The 22,967-nt window shown below is 41.4% G+C and overlaps 1 protein-coding gene across 3 annotated transcripts in view; it reads left to right on the top strand.

The window, feature by feature from the left end:
* IBTK (inhibitor of Bruton tyrosine kinase) overlaps nucleotides 1–22,967 on the top strand; it is a 46,621-nt gene that overhangs the window by 8,315 nt on the left and 15,339 nt on the right. For 2 of the 3 annotated variants that reach the window (XM_053381358.1, XM_053381356.1), the window contains exons 3-16: nucleotides 1,163–1,259; nucleotides 1,767–1,891; nucleotides 2,410–2,520; nucleotides 3,493–3,663; nucleotides 5,103–5,220; nucleotides 8,773–8,953; nucleotides 9,510–9,633; nucleotides 10,730–10,904; nucleotides 13,498–13,672; nucleotides 14,660–15,268; nucleotides 15,472–15,558; nucleotides 16,528–16,610; nucleotides 16,699–16,736; nucleotides 19,594–19,690. In XM_053381358.1, the coding sequence (XP_053237333.1) occupies nucleotides 1,163–1,259; nucleotides 1,767–1,891; nucleotides 2,410–2,520; nucleotides 3,493–3,663; nucleotides 5,103–5,220; nucleotides 8,773–8,953; nucleotides 9,510–9,633; nucleotides 10,730–10,904; nucleotides 13,498–13,672; nucleotides 14,660–15,268; nucleotides 15,472–15,558; nucleotides 16,528–16,610; nucleotides 16,699–16,736; nucleotides 19,594–19,690 (2,191 nt within the window). The remainder of the gene's footprint in view (nucleotides 1–1,162; nucleotides 1,260–1,766; nucleotides 1,892–2,409; nucleotides 2,521–3,492; nucleotides 3,664–5,102; nucleotides 5,221–8,772; nucleotides 8,954–9,509; nucleotides 9,634–10,729; nucleotides 10,905–13,497; nucleotides 13,673–14,659; nucleotides 15,269–15,471; nucleotides 15,559–16,527; nucleotides 16,611–16,698; nucleotides 16,737–19,593; nucleotides 19,691–22,967) is intronic. The other variant, XM_053381359.1, reaches the window with a different exon arrangement.

Below are 22,967 nucleotides of genomic sequence, written 5' to 3'. Positions count from 1 at the left end.
TGTCAAAACAAATCATTCCCTGCCATTGCAGGCAAGGTGGAGGCAAGGTGAACTACAGATGGCTTCAGGTTTGCTCTAGGTTTTTGTCTGTTTGTCTCATTGTTTTCTTTTTGATCCATTTGAAGTTGTTTTCAGCTGAAGAACAGTTCTAGGTTCTCATTGTTAGTCTTCTCTAAACTGGTCTCCAAATGTTTTGGACTGCATTTCACAACACAGTTGTGCCTCCTGAGACAGATGGGAATTGTAGTACAATGTATCTGAAGAGCACCAGGTTGGGCAAGGCTGGTGTAGGGCTTTAAAAGTAACTAGCCACAATTTGAATTGTTCTTGCTTCCTTTTTTTGTTACAATTATTTATATCCCTCTTTTCACGATACATGCTCTAACCAACTGAGCTACCTAGCTATCCAAATAATTCCAAGGCAGCTTACAAATAAGGAAATATATTAATGCAATGCAATAAAAATATATACATATAAACACGTAATTATCACGCTCCTTCCCATAGAGCACTCGATGGCAGAAGGCCCTGTGAGAGAAGCAGATCATTCAGCTGAGCCATGCGCAGAGGTGGCCTTTGCTTGCCTCTCTCAGGATCTTTCTCATAGATCAGTTGCCTCCTCAGCTGTTGTTGGACTACAACTCCCATCGTCCCTTTCTACTAGTCCTGCTAGCTAGGGATGATGGATGTTGTAATCCAACCACATCTGAGGACCCAAGTTTGAGAAAAAATTACGCAGATCATGTGTCAGTGGACCCCTTTAAGCTCAACAAGATATGTGCCCAGTGCCTACATAAAGTTAGCCTATCAGCTGTCTTCAAAGGCAGCTCACAGCATATAACACATTAGACCCGTCTGAGGAGAACTGGGTGGTATATCTAGAGGTGCCTCAGCTGGTAGAAGGAGCGCCCTTCCATCGTCTGACTATGAATCTGATCTTTGGAGGGAGTCCCTCATCCCCCAACCAAAACAAAAAACTGTTCACCAATAATACCTGTGTCTCGGCAGGATGGTGCTTCAGTTTATGAGTCTATTGGAGGTTTCAGACACCTATAAAAATATGAATGAGCTAATTTAGATTAGAAGATGGATGAAATAAGAAAAGAAACCAGATTATCAGTTTTCACTTCCTCTCCTCTTTCTCTCCTCCTTTTGCTCTCAGCATGGTGTCAACTTGTATATGCAGGATAAAGAAGGCTTGTCTGCTTTGGATCTTGTAATGAAGGACAGACCAGCCCATGTCATTTTTAAGAATACAGGTATGTCACCATAAGAGGATCATTATGCTTACTGATACCTACTGTACAGATTTGAACATGAAGAAATAAATATATTTTGAACAGGCAGAAAAAAGCTATATTTTAGAAAATGTATGTTTTATGAAGTGCAGTGCAATGTTAGGTGTTGGATGCTGGGTTTGCCTCTCTGAATCCATAGGGGCCTAAATCGTACCTTAAAACAGCAGGTTGAACCTACATTTATTGAAATTGTGTGTGTACATGCATGCCTGTTGGTACTTAAGCTATGTTCATTGACTTAGTTCTCTTCCATATATATCTTGAGAATGTTGAGATTATGTTAAACTATGTAAATGTAATTTTGTTGTAATAAAAAAACTGATAGTCTTGCGTTTTCTAGGCCTTTTGCCTAGTTTTGCAGGATATCTGGAAAGAATCCATTCAACAGAAAGTAGATGTACATTTAAAATAATGCATCGTGTGCATATGTGAATGAGGATTCAAATGGAAGTCATGATTTTGTGTTAGATCCCACAGATGTCTACACCTGGGGAAACAATATAAATTTTACTTTGGGACATGGTGGTCAACAGAGTAAACATCATCCTGAGCTGGTGGATCTCTTTCCTAGGAATGGCGTTTATATTAAACAGGTAATTAATATATATACACATCAAAACATGCTGGATTAGCATGGTAAACTCCCTCAAGCCCCCCCCCCCTTTCAAAGCATTTATTTCAAAGCAAATATAGGGCTTAGTCCCAGGTCTTAGACCTTACAATCCCAGTTGATCATGTGTCTTTGCTTCACTTCTGTCCTCCATCCTCTTCCCCTCTTTTTCTGTGACTTACAAAGCAGAAACAGCCCATTCCCTGCTTCTGTTCTTCCACCCTCTCTCAATACACCTGGCATTAAATCTCAATAGCTGGTGTGGGTAGGAAAGCAAGCAGCCTCAGCATCTTCTCTAGTCTCATCAGTTGGTTTGTTAGCGTAAGTACACGCCTTTCAGCATTTCCTTTTCCGAAGAAAATCTGGTTTAATTACTGGAATTTTCTCTGCTCCTTTTGTTAGTTCGTTATATATTACTTCATGGTGATGATAATAAGTAATGTTAATTCATGATGCAGCTCAAGTAACATTGTTAAGGACGTTTTCCTCTCTCTCCTTTAGGTGGTGCTCTGTAAATTTCACTCCGTGTTTCTTTCCCAAAAAGGACAAGTATACACATGCGGACATGGTCAAGGAGGACGCTTGGGTCATGGTGATGAACAGACTTGCTTGGTATTTTAAAACAAATTATTAGGTTATGAAAAAGGAAACTGGTTTCAAATATTGTATTTGGCCCACTGAGCCATCTTTTGTACATACACAGGGTTTTTAAAATTTTAAGTAATTCCCCTGCAGTGCTTCAAAAACTGCTTTTGACACACTGTCAGAAGTAGCTGCTACTTTAGTGCAGTATGCAGCTGTTGTTTTAACAAGAGAGCTAAAAGCATCATTGTCTATGCAAATTGTTTCATGTTCAGATCTTCTGCAGAGTTCTGTGTTGCTGAAAATCATATTGCTTATGATTTTCAACTGAGTACCCTCTAAATTATGCCATATTTAAACCAAATTGGAACAATGCTCGAGGATAACATATTGTTTTAATTTCACAAGAAATAAACTAAATTCTCCTGATCCCTTGGTTAAGGGGGTTGTGTTGGTTTTGAGTTTAACCATGAGTGACTGAGGACTCAGCTAGATTGGTAAAGAAAAAGTGATTTATATGTGTAGATTGGTAAAGAAAAAGCAGTTTATATGCGTTGCATATGCGATATAACATTTTGTCACCAGATGGCACTGTGGAGTGCCATTTTTCTCTTCCTGTTTTCCCTGTTTCAGTTTACAACGTGTTTAACTGAACACTTCTTTGATGTGTCTAGATCCAGCCTAAGTGGCTTTGATTTTAAATGGATTCAAACTTTTGCCATCAGTTGAAGCATGATTAGTGGAGACCACAAATTTTGAACAGCTATAATCGCCAGCTGAAGTGTATAAATATTTCAAAATGGAAATAATTTTTTAAGCCTGCAGGATTCTAGTGCATATAAATAGTAAAGCTTCTGGATCTTTTTATTAGAGATGTTTGTGTGTGTCACCTAATATATTTTACGAAATGGTTTTGCTTTGTTCCTGACAAAGTTGATGTACGTCTTGACTGAGGGAGGCATGTCTGAAACACAGGTGCAATATTTTCTTAATCTCTCTTAGATTCCCAGACTTGTGGAAAGCTTGATGAGTCACCAGTGTTCTCAGGTGGCAGCAGCGAAAGATCATACGCTTGTTTTAACAGAAGATGGATGTGTATATACATTTGGCCTGAATACTTTTCATCAGCTGGGTGTTCTTCCTCCTCCCCCTAATTGTAATGTTCCCAGACAGGTAAAATGGTATTTTTAATAATTGGATAGTTTTGGCATGCCTGTAAATTAGGGATGGATGTGTGCACATGTTCCCATGTGTACATGCTGGTCAGTGCTAGATATACTGCTGCTGCTTGATAGATGATATCTATTGCTGTTGCTGGAAAAAAAATATTTCAGATTGCTTAAGAGAAACATCAGATGATTAATCACCTGGACAACTCCATGGCAGTGACTTATTTGTAGCCTACACAATCCTTTAAATGAGGAATGTGCATTTTTCAACAGTACTTGGCAGCATTGCATGGCGGTCTAAACTAGGAGCAGCCTGAATGTTTCTGGATTACAATTCCTATCATCCTTCACCACCACCCATGCTGGCTGGGGATGATGGAAGTAGTAGTTCAACAACACTTGGAGCACACCAAGGTGGTTACCCCTGGTCTCAGCCAAGAAGTGGCCAACTAGCTGATCCCTTGCTGTGGTTTATTTCTACCTTTTTCTGTGGGACTGCATCAATGAAAGTGAGCAGTGGACCTGAAACTGCAGGTGGAATTTCCAAAGAGAGAATAAAAATTTACTGTATCATGGAAAAGTTACCTAACTAATAATTGTATTATCGATCTCAAGATCTTAGGATTGGGGGGGGGGGAACAGTTCAAACTAACACAGTTTCAAAGTGTCTTCAAGGCTATAGGATACACACTTAGTATTTTTACTGCACTGTCCTATTCTAGTTCCCATACAAACCTCTGTGTGCTTTTGATTTCATTGTTAAAAGTGAGCAGATCAGGCTGCTAAAACAAAACATTAAACTACAAAAAAAAAAATGGTGCTTGCAACACTGTGGCAAAGCACCTATGAAAACTGCCTGTAACAACTTAAGCAACCTGAAGGCCATTGGAAACTGTTAAAAGCCAGGTAGAAGAGAACCATTTTTATGTCACACCTGAAACTCAAGAGACATTGCCGAGTGACTTTCACTTAGAAGATGGTGGAGAGTCTCCACTACTTGTCAGTTTGCTACTGGACCAGGTTTAAAGTTTGGGTATTAACATTCAGGGCTCTGAACAACTCAGGACCTGCTCTGCCACTGAGATCACCATCAGTGGAAGCCCTCCTGGTTGTCATGGCTTTTTCCATGTTGATGCCATCCTCTGGAATACCTTTCCTCTAGAAATAAAACATGTGCTGACTCTGTTACAGTTTTGGCACACGCTGAAAAGCATTTTGTTCCTCTTGGTGTTGAATGGCTTATGATGCCGGCCATTGTGGTTTTAAGTATTTTGGCACTGATTATGTTGTCGTGTTTTTAACTGTAGTCTGTATTGTTACATTGCTTTTATTTCTTTATTTTAAATAAAAACATTGCTGTCTCTTCTGTCAATAGCTAGAGCACAGTAGTAAATACTTGATAATAAAAACTAACACCTGTGTATGTTTGGGTTTTTCATATAGGTTCAAGCAAAAAATCTTAAAGGCAGAACAGTGATTGGTGTGGCTGCAGGCAGGTTCCATACTGTTCTATGGACCAAAGAAGCGGTATACACAATAGGACTGAATGGCGGACAGCTAGGTGAGAGAGGGAGTTTTACATCTAAGGTGATGGCTGGGGGAAGAAGATTATTTTAAACAAAACATTGCCATTCCTTTAAGAAGCAGCTTAAAATCTCCTTGTTGCTTTACTAAGATTAGCTCCCTCTGTCAAACACCTGTATTTTGCACCAGTGACTATTTAGGAGTTCATATATTGACTGTAAAGTTAAATGTATTTTGGGTACTAGGGATTCAGACCTCAATATACAGCACTCATATGAAAAACCCATTGTTATTTGTCAATACATTTACATTTTTCAACAAGAATAAGTGAACTTAGCAAATGCATCCTCTGTTACAGTGGACCAGCTAAGTCTTTTTTCGTTTCCTTTGGTGCTAAACATTTTAGAGGGCAAATGATGTGAACTTGAGTTTTATTCCTTCGCAAAACCAAGGGACATCTTAAGGGGAAAGTGATTATTATCAGCTCACATGGCTATCTCAAAATTTGAGACAAGGTCTCTTAATTTATTAGAATTCAGAATAGGTAGCAAAATATCTGGATATTGTCCTATCTGTTAAACCTGTTATGCTAGCTTATATTGTAATAATTGGCTTTATTGAGCCTGTGACTTTGTATTTTATACTTTGCATGGTTGGTTTGCTGACTAGTAAATGCTGGACTGTCAGTTTTACTGATAAAGCACAGAAGTTTTTTAAAAAATGCCTTAAAGCAGAATGGTTAAGTCAAACTCTCTCACGCAAACATGCATGCACACTTGCACAATCCTGGCATTTCTGCCCCTCACCATTCCAGCCCTGAGTGGTGGTGGAGGGGAAATCCTGCAATGTATTCTCAGAGAGCCAAGTGAAGAGCTTTATCTCTGATTTCAGTGCTGTGGTGATTAGCACTCAGAGAAAAGATTGACTGCTTTCTCAAATCAGCCAGAGAGATCTTTCATCTCCAAAACAGGAGATAAAATGCTCTCTGTGTTCTCTAGAGATCATTCTCTGCAGAACAGAGCGATTTATCACCCAGAATGAAACCAAAGCTGTGGGGGTGGAGGCACTGCCTGTGGCTTGCTGAACTGAATCCAGACCCTACCTCCCCTTAGTCTAAATGATGCTGTTAAAAGCTCAAACTGGAAAAAGATTGGACAGCACTCTTTGTTCCACCCTGTGGCAACTTGCTAGCTGTCTTTATTCTCTCTGTCTCCACTGCCAATACTGAAATTCTTCTTTAAAATGCATACACGCAGAGGCCATAATTTGTTTTACAACAAAAATTGCATGGTGTAATTTTTATGCACAATGTGAAAATGCTTGGTGTGAGGACATAGAGTCCTATCATAGAGTGAAATGTTCTAAATTGGCTTTGGCATCTGAACTCACAAAATACTCCTGAGTGAGCATAGTAGTCATAGAGTAAGAGGTGAGGTCCTTTTGAGGATTGGGAACTGATTAAGTAACAAGAAGCAGAGAGAAGGAATAAATGGACAGTTCTCGTAAGTGGAAGGATGTCGAAAGTAGAGTTCCCCAAGGACTGGTATTGGAGCTGTGCCTTTTAAATTGCTTCATAAATGATCTAGAGTTAAGGGTGAGCAGTCAGGTGGCTAGGTTTCCTGACAATACTAAACTGTTCAGGGTTGTTAAAACAAAGGGATTGTGAAGAACTCCAAAAGCACCTCAAGGCTGAGTGTATAGGAGGTAAAATGGTAAATTACTTCAGTGCAAAGAATAATATAGGGGCAAAAAGTAAATCTTTTTTTTTTTAAGAATAATTTTTATTAACCGACCAATCGCATCAAATCAAACCAAATTACATAAATTCCAAATTACACAGCCGAATTTTAAATTTTTGTTGGGGGTACCCATATTTCAAGTTCCGAAGGGGATCCAATCAACTTCTTGCTTCTTACTGCTGTTTTAATGTCCACAAATCTAACCTTATGATGTTCACAGTACAATCCAGTCCTTTCTTATTGTTTTTCCACATCTCTTGTTGTTATTTTCATATATTTTTCCTTTCCCTTTGCTCTTTGTGACCTCTGATAGTCTCCACAAGCTGGTTAGAACAGTTTGTAATCCTGCGTGGATATTTTTTTTTTTACCCAGTAGCCATATCCAGACGTTTTCCATATAACATCACTTCCATACATCAAAACAGTCTTAGCGTCATTAATCTTCACCAATCTGCCTCCTTTCTCAAAACCTCTGAGGAGATTCACCAGGAATGCAGTCTGAAAACAGGTCCGTTCCTCCTCCCGGCTATAAATCTTTTGGCAAGATGGCGACTCCGAATTAATTGCTGCGCCATTCCAAAAGCTCTTATTGCTTCTCGATCTCCATAAAGCATACTTTTGGTTAAAGTTTATCTCCACACAGACCTTTATCATCCTGCTTGGGTCAGTTCAACTGACGATTCTAATGAGGAGGGGTTCTTGTAAATCACATAGAAGGAAAGTAAAAAAGGTTCCCCCCCCCCCATTCAGTCCCGTTGTCAACATACCCAGCCTTTGGTGTATCTTCATCGTAAAATATTCCTGTTTCTCCAACCCGTCGTCTTCTTTCGCAGAGGTCACTTAAATTAGCAGACTTCACTCCCCTTCTTCACTTGAAATATGTGCATTTGCTTCTTTTGTAATTAATTATTCCAAATTGCTGCAGCTAGTGCGCGATCAGAGACAGCATCCAGGAGAGCAGAGGTCCACACGGGGACATTCTGCCTAGTGCTCTCACTCCCTTCTTTCGAATTAGGGGGTGATTTATGGGCACAGCAGGCAAGGGCAGTGTTCCCCATTTCCGTGGGGCAACAAGGGAGGCTGCCTACTCCCATAACAGCCTCTTAATTACCCCGTGTGGGTCGGAGAGATGGTATTGTCGGCCATCTTCCAATGCGCCCCTAGTGGCCCCCTGGCAAAAAGTAAATCTTCATTTCATGGGCTGCTGGTTCCTCCGCCACCCACAGCAGCGGAGGAGGAAGGAACAGTTTGAAAGGGTTCCTTTCGGGCTGCTTCTTCCTCTGCTGCTGCCGACAGCAGCAAAGGCGGAGGAGGAGGAAGAAGGAGCAGCCTGAATGCAGCCCTTTTGGGCCGCTCTTCACTCAGCCGCTGCCTCTGCTGCTCGCAAGAGCAGGCGTAGGAGCCCGGTTGAGCTCCTCTGCCTGCCCTTGCGAGAGGTGGGTGGTGGGACTAGTGGCGAGAAAGGGCTCCTTTCTCACTCCTTGTTCTGCTGCCACCGCCCGCCTCACTCGAGTATAAGCCAAGGGGGGCTTTTTTAGCATAAAAAAATATAAAATATATAAAAAATATGCTGAAAAAGTTGGCTTATACTTGAGTATATACGGTATCTGTACTTTGGCAGGGAATGCACTGCTTTAGTGTAAAGCAGCTTCATATGTTGACCTAAATTTATAAACTAGTTTTTGATGCTCCAGAAGTTTTAAGTGTGTGTGTGTGTGTGTGTGTGTGTGTGTGTGTAAATATGAATTGACAGCACTTGTTTCTGTCATTCTTTTGAGTAGGAAAACTATTGGGCCAATTAATCATGAGTCTGAAAAAGTTGGCATTGAAGGTGTTCTTTTACATTGTAGGATACTTGCTGGATCCTAACGGAGAGAAGTGTGTAACTTCACCTCGCCAAGTCTCTGCTCTGCATCACAAAGACATTACTATGTCCTTTGTCGCTGCAAGTGATGGTGCCACAGTTTGTGTTACTGAAAGAGGAGATATCTATTTGCTCACCGACTATCAATGCAAGAAGATTGCTTCCAAGTGAGTGCTTTTCCTCAGAAAAAAATCTAACCCTTGTTAGTTCAGCCAGGACACTGAGGTCCAGCTCTGAGGGCCTTCTTGCAGTTCCTTCATTGCAAGACATGAAGCTACAGGGACCCAGGCAGATGGCTTTCTCAGTAGTGGCGCCCACTCCCAGCTTAGTACGTTCCTCCTTTTTTGCTTCTTTTTCAGTGCTTCTTTATAGATTATGATGTCTTACAATGCAAAGCGGGTTTTATTTTTGTTCTTTATGAATATATCTTTCTAACATATGTATGTGGCAAATATGTTTCACATGTCACATGGTTTGTATGAACTATTGGGCAATATGTAGGAGGGCAGGGTAAAATCTTGTGAGGGCAGGGTAAAATCTTGTCCTAAGGTCAATATAATGGTTTTAGCATCTGTGATAGTCTGGTGGCAGTTGCTTATTTGTAGCTTCTTTAACAGTAAAGTTGTTAGGTTTGTTCTTTATATAAAAGTTTCATTTTCTTTACACTTCTGATTTGTGTGTATTTTGTGTAAATGAAGTTCTCCTTGTATTGTGATTGTTCAGGCAACTAAATCTAAAGAAGGTTCTTGTTAGTGGAGGCTACTTGGACTACAGAGTGGCTCCTGAACACCTTAAGGAAAATGGAGGCCAGAGGATTTGTATCCTTGCACTGGACCAAGCGGGAAGAGTAAGTTGACCAGTACTGTGCTGCTGCCCGCTTTATAAAGTGTAAAGGCATACCTTGAAACCACTTTATGTTTGTAGCATGTAACTTAGTTATGCATTGTCACTAAATGCAAATGTATTTGTTTGCAGTAGTGACGTGTAATGCCTCTCCAAGGGATGAACAGATCAGTCTATTCAGTCCATATCAGATTTACAAATGTTTATTCTTAAGTCCATTCCATTCTGTTTCTGCATCTTCTGCAAATGAAAAACATAAGCACACACAAAATTTAGTATTTTTGTATAGTTTTCTACTAAATAGGTAATTTTGAATGAATTTTATCCTAAAATATACATTTTATATACACAATTTTTCAGCCAGTCACTGTGTTTTGATCCGATTAGTCCAGGAAGTGTGAATCAGGGACCTTGGCTTAAATGGACCAAACAAAATTATCAAGCGTTCCTCATCTGCTCTGGCTTTTTCCTCACACAAACTTGTCTAAATGTGACTAATGTCACACATAGTTCGGCCCTTAGATCAAGTCTGCATCTCTGTCTACCGAAAACCTTTTGCTGTTCAGCTGTGAGGCAGTTTGATCACTTTTACTTAAGACTGAAAAAGCAAACAAATTTTGCAAACTTTCAGGTGGTGGTGGTGGGGGACTTGCTGACAAAGCTGCTTTCTTTGAGGATCTGATGCACAGTAGAGTTTATCATGAGGAAGTTGGCCACACAGCCAATCCAGCAGCATCTTTACTGCCCCATACCTCTCACGAATGTCATCAGGTGTGGGCCAGGTGGGCATGGTTAGGGGGAATTCAATTTGGGACCTATTCCAGGCTAAATTTGGCTCGTGGGCCAGAGGTTCCCCACCCCTGCTTTAGGGAAGCAGGACAACTCTTGCTTAAAATTGTGTAAAACTGTATGAGGACAAAACAGATGGTGAGCAAATCCCCATATATGTTGCGGAAGCAGGAGTAGACGTTTGTAGCTTCTTCGTGCATAAAGAATTTAGTTTAAAGCAATTAAAGAAGGCAGGGGGATAAATTATTGCAGAAATGTGTAAACTGCTCTCATTTTCTCCTCTCCTTACCCCACACTCCACAAATGTTTAGGTCTTTTGCTGGAAATCTGCCAACAATCCTTTGAAGCAGTGCCGATGGGTGTATGGCCGCCAAGTCTACATGTCTGACATTTCTTTAAATAGGAATGAAATTATGTTTGTTACACAGGACGGTGAAGCTTTCAAAGGAAAGTGGATGGAGGGGAACAAAAATTCGGAGAAGAAAGGTAAGTTAAGTAGACTTTTGAGTGTGTTAACTTTGGCTGAACGGAAGCAGTTGAGAGCAGTTCTGGGTCAATCAGTGTAAATGTGAACGTGAACACACAATATTTTTTTCCTGAGTTAAGGCATAAAAATAAAAAGGAGAGGTCTACAGTTGTACTATTCAAAGGACACAGGAATTCTAACAAGGGGGTGCAGAGTGGCTGACCACTGCTTCTTGCACTGGCCAGGACAGAAAGCGGGGCGGGGGGAGGGGAGCAGTTCTTTGTTTTTGATCTGCCAACTTTAGGTTGATGTAGCTGGACTCCTTGGCTTTGGATCCAATGTCCTAGAATGCCCCTTTTGCAGGGATTTCCACTGGCCAACATAAAGAGAATTGCTGGCAGTATTTTCCCACCCACGCTCCTTCGCTGTAGTAGAGCTTCCCTCACCAGTAGCATTCCTCTCTGCCAGCAGAGGATGGTGGGGAGAAATCTACACACGACACATACACACCCAACCTCAACATGGGGGTAGGGAAGGATCACATTCTAAATCTAGCACAACTTGTGTTTTAGAGTCTTACCAAATTATGTTTTTTTTTAATTAAAAAAAATTATTGACAGGATCTTAGTACTTGTGGGTTTTGGGGGGTCCTTTCTTTTGGCTTTCTAGCAATAGAAGCTTGTGGCCTCTAAGACCCACAGACAGAGGACTAAGCCTCTTGCAGAGTAGTTGTTGTGGGGGAAGGCAGTAGGACAGTCCCATGCCCAGGAGTTAACACCACAAAGAGGGGCATTTGATTTCTTCTCCTCCAACTACATTGTTAGCTGTGAACCTGAGTGCCATAACGCTGTAGCACTACAAAGACTGAAGTATCAGGACTGGCACAGGTCCACTTAAAGCATGCAAAGGAATTAAAAAGCCTGAGGTTCAAAAATTTTATTTTCAGTAGCTACCTTCTGTGCCTTTTCCAGGCTAATAGGGAGTGTTTAAGTATTTTCTCTTGCCTGCTCTTTTCACTGATTTTATCTTCAATCCGGTTATTTTATAGGTATAAGTCTTCTTATTCACCCTGTTCAAGCAAATTAATTATCTAGTAGACTTTTAGTAGTGCTAACAGGACTTTCTAATGTTCTGTTCCTATGGTAGGTGTATGTGCATGCACGAAAGGATTTGAGGCTATTCTGTTCCTTTTCTTTTCTGTTTTTTAGCCAACAGCAACATTTTTCTTTCTCTATTTCTCAGGAATTTTCAGAATTCTCTATCTTGTTTGGAGTGTTTAGTTATTCTACTTGCTGACACTGGACCACCAAATTTGCTGTTAAAAGGAAACACTGTTTTCCGCAGAGCAAATACTAGTAACTAGTGCCATCTAGTGCCATCAGAGCAGTATGCAAGCTTACATAAAAGTGTCAGGGAAATGATATTCTTATTTAAATAATGATAAAGACATGGGGGCAGGCACACTTCAGCTTGTGGTATCAGCTTTATTTTACTAGAATCACAAGATTTACCAAAGTGAGCCCACTGCAAAAGGTGGAATAGCTCTGAGCAGTTGCTGAGAAACGGATTTTTGTGTGTCAAAACGGAGCTCAGCTCAGCTCCCAGTCCTTTCACACACAAATCCATTCCAGGTTTTCCCAAGCTTATTTAGTTCAAGGCGCATGCTTGTGAGGAGGTGATGTATTTCAGCAGTTTCTCAACTTCCTCAAAATTGCTGAGGGTATTTGCAGACTGGCAGTTTTAATGTGTTTTTTTCCTGCTTGTTGTAGCAATTGGAATTCCACAGACGTCAGATTGTAAAACAATAAAATACAAGAAGCAATAAAAATACAGTTTAAATCATTTTAAATATTCAGTCCAATGGATGTGCCACCTCCTATTTTTAACCACAAATCCACAGACACACGACAGACCACCTGATGAAACTCGTGGTTCATGAGCCACAATTTGAGAACCCCTAATCTATTGCAAATCACCCAGAGATCAGTAGTTGGGTTGATGAAATTTAAAACAGTGATTACTGCATATGAATACAACATTCAGGATGTTTTATAGTCATATGGCTTCAGTAGAGCTGGAAGTTCAACTGAATGATGTTCTGTACCAAAATATTTTCCAAAACTTGTAGGAAACTTAAAATTAGTTTGGAGTTTAAACAATTTGCATATGTACCACTGTACAGACCTCAAACTAATTATATAATTGGTGGATTTGTATGATTTGATTAACAAAACATTTTGAATCTTTTTTTTTTTTAAAAGGGGATATAAGATTCCACTCTAAGATGATGAGATTATTTTTTTCACAGGGTCTTTATTCATGGAAGCTTCAGTTGTAACTTTTTCCTACACTCATGCTGCAATTAAATGAGATAGTGTTCTGTATTATTTTCCTACTTGTAGATGTTTCTCTGATCCAGCAGGGCTCTTCTTATGAAATTAGTTGTACTGTCTGGAAATCACATCAAGTATGAAGTAGTCTTCAATAAATGTATAACTAAAGCCAAATACTTGCCTTTCAACCTTAGTGGAATCAGTGCAATGCTTCCAGCAAAACATTTTCCTATTTGTTTCCTCAACTGATTATCTAACTAGTTAATCTCTCCAAATACAGCAGAGATTGTGACAAATGTTCAGAATTCCTCAACCGAGGTCTCATCTTGCGATACAAACAACGTATATGAACGAATTCGACTTGAGAAGCTTGCTTTTGTTCACAGAGCTGTTAATGTTACTACTGATCCTAATGGGTGCAACTTTGCTGTTTTACAGTCAGATCCTAAAACAAGGTATAGTTCAGCTATTTATGGGAATAATTTACCTGAAATTTATGGGAGTAATTTACCTAAAAGCTTTGAAAACAATATTTTTTATTTTATTTTAAAACATTTCGGTGCTGTTTTTCTGGGCAAAGCCCATCCATACTAACTGATAGCAATACAAATTATAATTATTGAAAAACAAAAGAATAAAACCCATTCAAATCTTCCCATATCATTATCCACTCCAGCCTCAATTCAGCAAACAGAACCAAAATAACTCAAGGGAAGGCCAATGGAAACAAATAGGTCTTTTAAGCCTTATAAAAACTTACTGGGAAGGGAGTTCCATTGCCATGAGGGCTTCCACCTCACCCCTTAGGGGCACACACCACAAGGGCCTCTAGAACTAGTGCCTGGATGCAGTGCTCTTTCTTTTGATCTACTTGTGCTTTTTGTTACTCTGGTCAAGCCAGTCCTTTACTAATATTTAGCACGTGAGGTTATGATGCAGATGTTCTTCCCATCCTGAAAAGAGGGATGAAGTGCCCAGTCTTGCCTTCTGCAAATGGAACACCATATGCTACATTAAACCACAGCTATTAGTCTGCGGACTGGGAAAGTGTTGCTGGTACTGTTAAAAATATACAGGCATGAATCCAATATCTTTATGAGTCTACCACAACGGGGCTCTACATACTCATGTGTGATGATGCCTCTTGAGGTCTTTCTTTTAATGTTTTGAAGAAGGAAAGCAAATACTGCTTGGAACCAGGGGTGGGGAAGCTGCAGCTCTCCATATGTTGTAGAACTCCCAACTCCAGTCAGCCCCAGCCAGTATGGCCAGTGGTTAGGGACGATTAATGTTTTAGTCCAACAGCGTCTGAAGATCTTCAAGTTCCCAATTCCTGCCTTAGAAACTTGCTTTTTCTTTTCTTGCATGGAGCATGAAGATGAAGTGAAATGAAAGTGAAATGAAAGCCAATTCAAATAATTCTTATAACTCTCTTCTTCCAGTTTGTATGAAATCCCAAGTGTCTCGACTTCTAGTTTTTCTGAGGATTTTGGCAAATTGTTGGGAGAAGCAGACATTACGGACAACATCCATGATGTGACTTTTCAAGTTGGCTCCAGGACTTTCCCTGTGCACAAGTACATTTTGGCAGCACGCTCTGACTTCTTCCGGAAGCTCTTTGAATCGGATCACAATTGGATAGATTCTGCTGATATTTATCGTAAAGATGAAGATGGTGTTGGCTGTGATCTCTTTGTGATAGAAAAGCTTCACCCAGATTTGTTTATGTACATTCTGCAGTACATTTACACGGATACATGTGATCTCCTCATTCATGGTCACAGGCTCAAAGCGGTGTACAAAGAAAAAATGGAAGAGAATGAAAACACTTTAATTACAAACTTGAATAAAATAAGTATCAATGGAGATGTTAATAAGAAGTCTGCGTTTGAGGTTTACAGAAGTAACCAAGTATACATGGGAAATGAAAAACAGAAGAGCAAACCAAAATCTGCTTCTAAGAAATGTAAGAGTGTTGGGGAAGAAGTGAATCTCATAAAAATGTTGCAAGTTGCTGCAAAGAAATTTGGAATTGGGAGCTTAAGTTCAAGGTATGCTATCACTAAGTCTTTTATACACACACACACACACACACACAAACACAAACACACATGTGCTTTTTCTTTTTCTAACGGGTTGAGCCTTAGGTTAAGTTGAATAAACATCTATAACTCTTCCTGTCAACTAATCCTGTTGCATTATTCTTTTTACAGTGGAGCATTGTTATCACTTTAACAATTCATTTTTCTTGCAGGCTAGATGGAGTCAGAATAGAAAATGGAAGAATAAACATTGCCAACAGAAAAACTGGCAACAAGCCAAAGCTAAACCAGAAAAAATGGTGAGTTTCAAAAGGTGCAGTATGGAAGCTTGAAGATTTCTATAGGGTATAATGAAATTCAAATAATTCACATAATTCTGTCTTCTAGTTTGTATGAAGTCCCAAGTATCTCAACTTCTCATTTTTCTGAAGTTGTTTTTTTTTTGAAAACCATGTAAAATAAACTTAAAACTATACATTCAAAAATTTCCCTTAGTGAGAATAATTGTGCATTTTATCACATGGATAAAACATACGACATGTCTGCGACATGAATTTAAGCAGGAAAAATCCTTGCTATTCCTATTCTTGTAAAATGCTTACTGAGCCATCACTTTAGTGTATATACAGTGGTACCTCTGGATGTGAACGGGATCTGTTCCGGAGCCCCATTCACATCATGAGCAGAACATAACCTGCATCTGGGGGTCGCGATTCGCCGTGTCTGCGCATGCGCGTGACGTCATTCTGAGCGTCTGCGCATGCGCGAGTGGCGAAACCCGGAAGTAACCCGTTCCGTTACTTCTGGGTCGCTGCTGGACGCAACCTGAAAACGCTCAACCTGAAGCGTCTTTAGCCCGAGGTATGACTGTAAATGTGTCTGAATCACTACAGAACCAACCAGCTGGCCATATGCTGAAGTCTTACTGACCATACGCCTCTATGTTCATTAAGGCTGCTCCTCTTCACAGAGGGGCAGGGTTGCTGTTGGCCCTCGCACATTCCTGCGGTCAGTGGGGGTGTGTTGAGTCCCCCGTGTCATGGGGGAGTCCCGGCCTGTGTCATGCCCACGGCCAGCCAGATTGGCCCCCCCCCCCATGTTCATTAATACCCTTCCCCATATGTATAAACCGTTCAGTTTCTTAACTCTGGAAAAAATCTGGTGATTCTCCCCCTATTCTCCCACTGCATTACTTTATCCTTGTTTGTATTAAACCACATTTGTCATTTTAATGTCTCGTTATAGTAGGTTTTTTAATTGTTTTGCAGCTCGTACCTCTGCGATGTGACCATGAAATCTGTAGATGGAAAAGAATTCCCATGTCACAAATGTGTGCTCTGTGCAAGACTTGGTAGGTATAACGTAAGGTACTTTGGCCACGTTATTAATAGAGATCTGTCTTTTAATGCATGTCAAAATGAGGTCTCTCTCCTTTTCAGACTATTTTCACAGCATGCTGAGCAGCTCCTGGATTGAGGTAAGTGTGCCTGTATAAGTGCTTGGATGCATTGCCCCTCGTCTTTAATTTGTGCAAAAATATTTACTCAGGCATTGTGGGGGAGAAAGTAATTATTCACGAAAGAGAACTTTGTAATGGCTTGCAAAGCAGAAGGCAAGAATATAAAAATTATCCAGCAGTGAATTCTACATGTGCACCCTTCATTACATAAATGATATTGAGCACAAGGGGCCTTTTATAGCAGCTGTGTGCTATGCTATGATACATTAGTTTGAATGTTGTTTCGATGATGGGATTTTAATTGTGGTTTATTTATGGCGGCTTAATTAAAATAAATGGGGGAAAAGGGGTTAGAGGGACTATAGAACACATGCTTTGCATGCAGAAGGTCCCAGGCTCAGTCCAGACACCTGCAGATAGAGCTGGGACAGATGCCTAGCTGAAACGCTGGAGATCCACACCAATTTCTATGCAGTACAGAGCTAGGTGGACCATCAGTCTTACTCTGTGTAAGGAAGCCTCTCTGCCTAAGATTGGAGAGGCTTCACAGCCAATCAGAGTAGACACAATAATGGATTAATCATTAGATGGAGCAATGGCCTGGCTTGGTAAAAGGCAGCTTCAGAAGTTAATAAATTTGTAGGTTAGAAATAGTTATAAATGCCTTATTTCTGAGCCATACTTTGAAAATAACCCCAGCAGCCTTTTATTTTGGCTTAGTTTGCACATAATTCTAAGCTAAACCATAACTTAGTGTAGAAACACAGGCTCCCAGAGAGAGAACAAACTTTGGTTACATCTTGTGGTTGCCTGGAGTGAGATTAACCAGAAGCCCAGGTTTGGATGACATACTAAGCCAAGCTATGGCTTGGTTCATAGCAGCAGCAATAGCAGGACCAGAAGAGGAGCCTTGATTTCCTCTCTGGAAACCTGCAGACTCACTCATTCACAACAAGTCATGATTTGGCCTATTGTTATGTCCAAACTGGGTCTTTCTTTCATTTTTGAAATAAAATTTTTCTTTATTTTACAAGTAAAAAATTGTCACATTACCAAATACATAACCATATATAGAGATTTCTCTGAGTCCCTCGACTTCTCACCTTCCCCTCCATGGGTCCTATTGTCAACCGTATAATCAATATTTTGTATCTTTCTATATTGTCCATCGTATTAGTTACATTACAAGTGTTGTTAGAATCCTGCTAATGTTTTCATCTGTTTACAGTGGTCTCCTAAATAAATTAGAAACTTTCCCCATTCTTTCTTGAAGTTATTGGCTTCTTGGTCCCTGGGTCTTTCTGTCTTGTGCTCTTATTGAAATAAGCCCACCCATGCCTGTGAAATGTGTTTGCCTTGGTTGCTTCCTAAAATACCACATATTCAAATGTCAAGATCCAAATAATCAATAGCTAGCATTTTTGCATAGTACCCCCTGCCCCCGGCACTTGCCATATAGAAAATGCTTTTAGAAACTAATGAACCTTTACAACAGAATATTACCACATGCTCTGCCAAATATCTAACGTGTCTGGAATTCTGTCCTCCTAGACTTCCTACTGGCCATGATAGGGTAGATATTTTATTCTGCAGGTTGACTTTTGATAGCTAGTAGTTATTGACCTCTTTGGTTACAGGTAATGCTTGTACACTTAAAGAATTAATTAGTAAGCACTTGCGCAAGTTCTGCCGGTTTGAGTTTGTTTTAGGCGATGGATAGATGTGAATGACAAGTTTGTGGCTTGCTGTTCTCTTTAATGGTGGACACGTAATACTAGAGTTTGAAGTATGTAACAGTAACCCAGAAATTGGTTCTTGAAATTCCTTCCATGTTACAGCAGTCCATCTGAAACGAGATTTTTCCAATAAACGTTGAAAATGTTAAGTCGGATCAAGTCCTCTTCAAGTTTATGCATATTGAAAGTGCCAGAGGATGACTAATAGCTGTGAATAATCTAATGGAACCTCTTACTACTTCATTTCCCAAATGGGGCATTTGCCAACAATCTTGAGATAATTCTGTTATGACTGCAGAATGCTATCTTCATAAGAAGTTTTTCCTTTTGTTTATATTTGGCTGGTTTGTTTAGAGCAGTTGATTAGGGATGGATGCTCTGTGTCAGTGTTTCCCACATTGTGCACCATGAGAAGTTCAAGGTTTTTTATAAGTCCAGCACGCATAAATGCAGAGGAGGTTACCCTCTGCATCTCAGCATGATGTATTGTTCTCGCCTGTCTCCTCCTTATCAGTTTCTGTTGGGAGTGGGTAATTTGGTCAAGCTCTCTCCATTGGGTGCCATTGTATCATTCCTAGCATGGGCTTTCTAGTCCATCATCTTCCAGACAAGAGGCATGCTCAGAACCATGACCCATGCAGGAACGTTGGAAGTGTTCTTCCTTGAGGATTGGTCACTCTTACTCATACTCTAAATCCTTTAGTAAAATGTGCATCTGAGGTCATTGAAGGGGGAAAGTGTTCACTGGCTATGGGAACCTTTGGAAACACTGCTCACCCACCCTCTTAGTATGTTGATTTTTATGAAAGCTACCAAGACACTTATATATATATATATATATATATATATATATATATATATATATATATATAGTAGAATACAGAAGAGTAAACACAATACATGGTGATCTGGATTATTTGGAAAGGATCGAGATTTATGTATTCTGCTGCTGCGGCTGCTGCTGCTGCTGTTACTACTACTACTATTAGTTTTTCTAGTTTTCTGTTGCATGCACTATTTGTAATGGCATATATCATTTTTAAAATCTGATGACTTCCCTAAAGGTTCACAAGGAGCTTCTACTGGATCTTAAAGTGGGCTGGCATTTGAAATGTTTGTTTAAACCCGCTTCTATTTAGGCATCATGTTGTGCTGCTCTGGAAATGCCATTCCCCTCTGACATCCTGCAGGTCATCCTGGATTATATTTACACTGACGAAGCTGTTATAGTAAAAGGTAAGGACTTTAATAGAATGGGAATAAATTACATGTTTGGGAATCTGGGAACAGTAGGAGGAGGAGGAGGAGGAGGAGGAGATGAAAATAGTATCAATAGCAAAATGCCAGCTTAATGGATTAAATTGCACAAATGGTATAATGTCATGTAAATCCAACAATTAAAACGTAGTATTACACAATATTAAAAACAGTTTGAAACAAGTGTAAAAAGCCAGGATAAGGATGTTTGTCTTCAACATTTGGTGAAAGCAGTGCAATGAAGGCACCAGACATACCTATGTGGGAAGTGAATTCCACAACTAAGGGACTGCTGCCGCGACTGCCCTGAGCTTCTGAGGGCAATGGAGCAACCAAGAGGGCACCCTCCACTCATGTTAGCACCTTGAGAAGTTAGGGAAGGATGTGATCTTTCAGGTATTTGGGGCCTGAGTGGTTTAGGGCTTTGAACATTAAAGTGAGCACCTTGAATTTGGCCTGGAAATGAACTGGTAAGCAGGGCAACTCTTTTAAAATGGCATGTATGAGACCCGAAGGAGCCCCACCCAGTCATCTGGCTGTTGCATTTTGGATCAAGTTTCTAAGTCATCTTCAAGGGCAGCCCCACGTAGAACACATCACAATGATCCAGTCTGGAAGTTACCGGAACATGGAGCACAGTAGCCAAGTCATTTCTGTACAAAAGGGGCCACCGCTGTAGCTGAATAAAAGGCACTCCTAAGTGTTGTGGGGTCAATTACGTCCAGGGGTCCGGCACACTTCTCTTGCGCAGCTCTGGTCTTCCCCCCTGGGACCTTTGACTCAGCAGAGCGCGTAAAACACAGCAGAAGCAGAAGCAGGAACGTTCTGTCGTGTGGTAATAACTCAGGCTGAAACGCAGCAGTCTCCTTATCTTAAAGTCTTTATTCCTTAGCAAAACACAACAGCTATAAATCTCCTGGCGAGAGTTCGCCCATGTTGCTCCTTTCTCCACGGAGCTAACACGCACACTGAAAGAACACAGAGAAACCACTCCCTTCAGTGTTCTAAGCCCGCCCTCAGAATGTGAGGCGTCATCACTCAGAACTCTTAACCCTGTAAGTTCTGAGCCTCTCCTAACACCCCCTCTCGAATCACGTTCTGAGAGGACCTCTGAGTGTTCAACACCTTCCCCATTGCCTTCCGCCCCTTCCTGGCATCGTTGTTAGGCACCTGTTGAACCTCACAAACCTCAGGTTCGCACTGTGCGAAACCAACCCACGCATTTGTGACCTGAAACCTCTCAGGTGGAATTCCCTTTGTAGCCCGCGATGACCGCCTGGGCACAAACTGGGGTGCTCCTTTTGACCCACTGGGGCCAGCATGTGCGTCTTCCTCATCAGAAGACTCCCCCTCTGACTTGACATGTCTGTGAGCTTTCTCCATTATGCGCACAGGAGATGAGGGCTCACTCTTGGACACTCCCTTAACAACCTGTGGAGACGCCCTACTCTGTTCAGGGACCCGGTCTCCACCAGCAGGTTCAGGCTCTGGCTCTCCTTCCTCCTCAGAGTCAGACAGACAATCTGAGTGAACGTCAGAGCGCGCTTTGCGCCTTGCCCAACCATCCTGCTCAAAGAACTCAGCCTGTTTACTGACCAGAAGCTTGGTCTGTTCACCTTCTGGGTATGCGAATCTCCACCCTTTTGTCGCAGGCTCATATCCACAGAAGATCATTTCCTGGTACCTTGGGCCACCCTCCTGCTGCAGAAACTTTGGTACAGGCACCATGGCTCTGCTACCAAAAGTGCGAAAGAAATGCACAAGCGGCTTCTGCCGATGAAGCAGGAAATACGGGGTGTCACCTACCACTGCATTGTAGCACCTGTTCATCGTGAAATTGGCCGTTTTTACCGCCTCCCCCCAAAAACTGTGAGGCAAACCAGAGTCATCCAGTAGAATCTCTGATGCTTGAACCAGAGCTTTACTCCTCAGCTCTGCCACGCCATTCTCCTGAGGAGAAGTCACCTTGTGACGTATCCCCCTCTGGCGAAAGAAACCCTTTAGAGCAGACCCAGTGACCTCAGAACCACGGTCAAACTGGAAACCTTGCACCTTGGTGGAGAACCTCAGTTCCACCTCTGCAACCCAATCTTTGATCAGTTGCGCTGCTTCCTCCTGCGTTGTCAGAGAAAAAGCCCAGGAGTTCCTAGTAAAATCATTGATCAGCACCATCAGCCACTTGGCCTTGCCCAGACTTGGCTGTGGCATACCTAAAAGGTCTGCATGCACAAGCTCAAAAGGCTTTGTGGTTACTCTCTCTACCCTGGGATCATTAAATCCCTTGTTTCTGGCTTTTCTGCAAGCCTTGCAATTCAAAGGTTTACCACATTCTTTTACCTTGCACCCTTTGGTGCACTCTGATAACATCTGAACGTCCTCACAGGACCCATGTGACATTCTCTTGTGCCACACGCAAGCACATGAAACATGAGTGTTCCCCCCTCCCTCCAGAGGTGATTCCAGAACAAAGAGATTGTTCTGATTTTTTGCAACACTTATGAGCTGCCTCCCACCTCTGGAAATTGTGCAAACATCTTTTTCAAAACTCACAGAATATCCCTCCTGTAAAAGGCACGGTACAGATAGCAGGCAATGTTTTATCTCAGGGAGAACATAAACCTTCAATTCAGCCTGTAAGAAAGAGACAAACATGTTAGAAACATGGGTTACACGTCCCTGTGAACCTGTAGCAAATTTAACTGTTTTCTCCGTTGAAACAGCCTTGCAGTTCCACATTTGTCCATCAGGTGGCGCTGTTACCAAATGGGCATTTGCAGCCGAGTCAACAACCCAACGTAGGACTCTCCCCCCTCCGGAGTTGTCCTTCTTTGTTGCCTTAGCAACTGACTTCCTGCTGCCCCCGACCTTGGGGCTCTCGCTGCAGGTGGTGTTGTTGTCCAAAACCGCCATAGAGGCAGTCAGCTGATAAGCTTTCTCACGCCTGCTCCCTCTGTTGCCATGGAAACCCGACTGGTTCCCATGGGAAACGACCTTGGAACCATCCTGCCCTGGCTCCCTTGCTCTCTGTGGGCAGCTGCGACGCAGATGTTCAGTCGAAGCACAAACAAAACATTGCCTAGTAGAAAACTTTGCAAACTTGCCTTTGGTCTTCTCTGCCCCCCCCAACCTCTCCAGCAGCACTCCTCCTTGAGGCTTTTCTGCTGTTGGGAAAATGGCCTTTGGCTTCTGCTGTGGTTTCTCTGCAAACCCCCTCCAGCTCCTGCCAAACAGCCTGGGCACTCTCAAGACCCTTGGA

The sequence above is a fragment of the Podarcis raffonei genome, chromosome 3 (genome assembly GCF_027172205.1).
Source record: "Podarcis raffonei isolate rPodRaf1 chromosome 3, rPodRaf1.pri, whole genome shotgun sequence".
Lineage (NCBI taxonomy): Eukaryota > Metazoa > Chordata > Lepidosauria > Squamata > Lacertidae > Podarcis > Podarcis raffonei.
The sequence above is the reverse complement of the archived record's forward strand: the minus strand, read 5'-3'. Positions and strand labels throughout refer to the sequence as shown.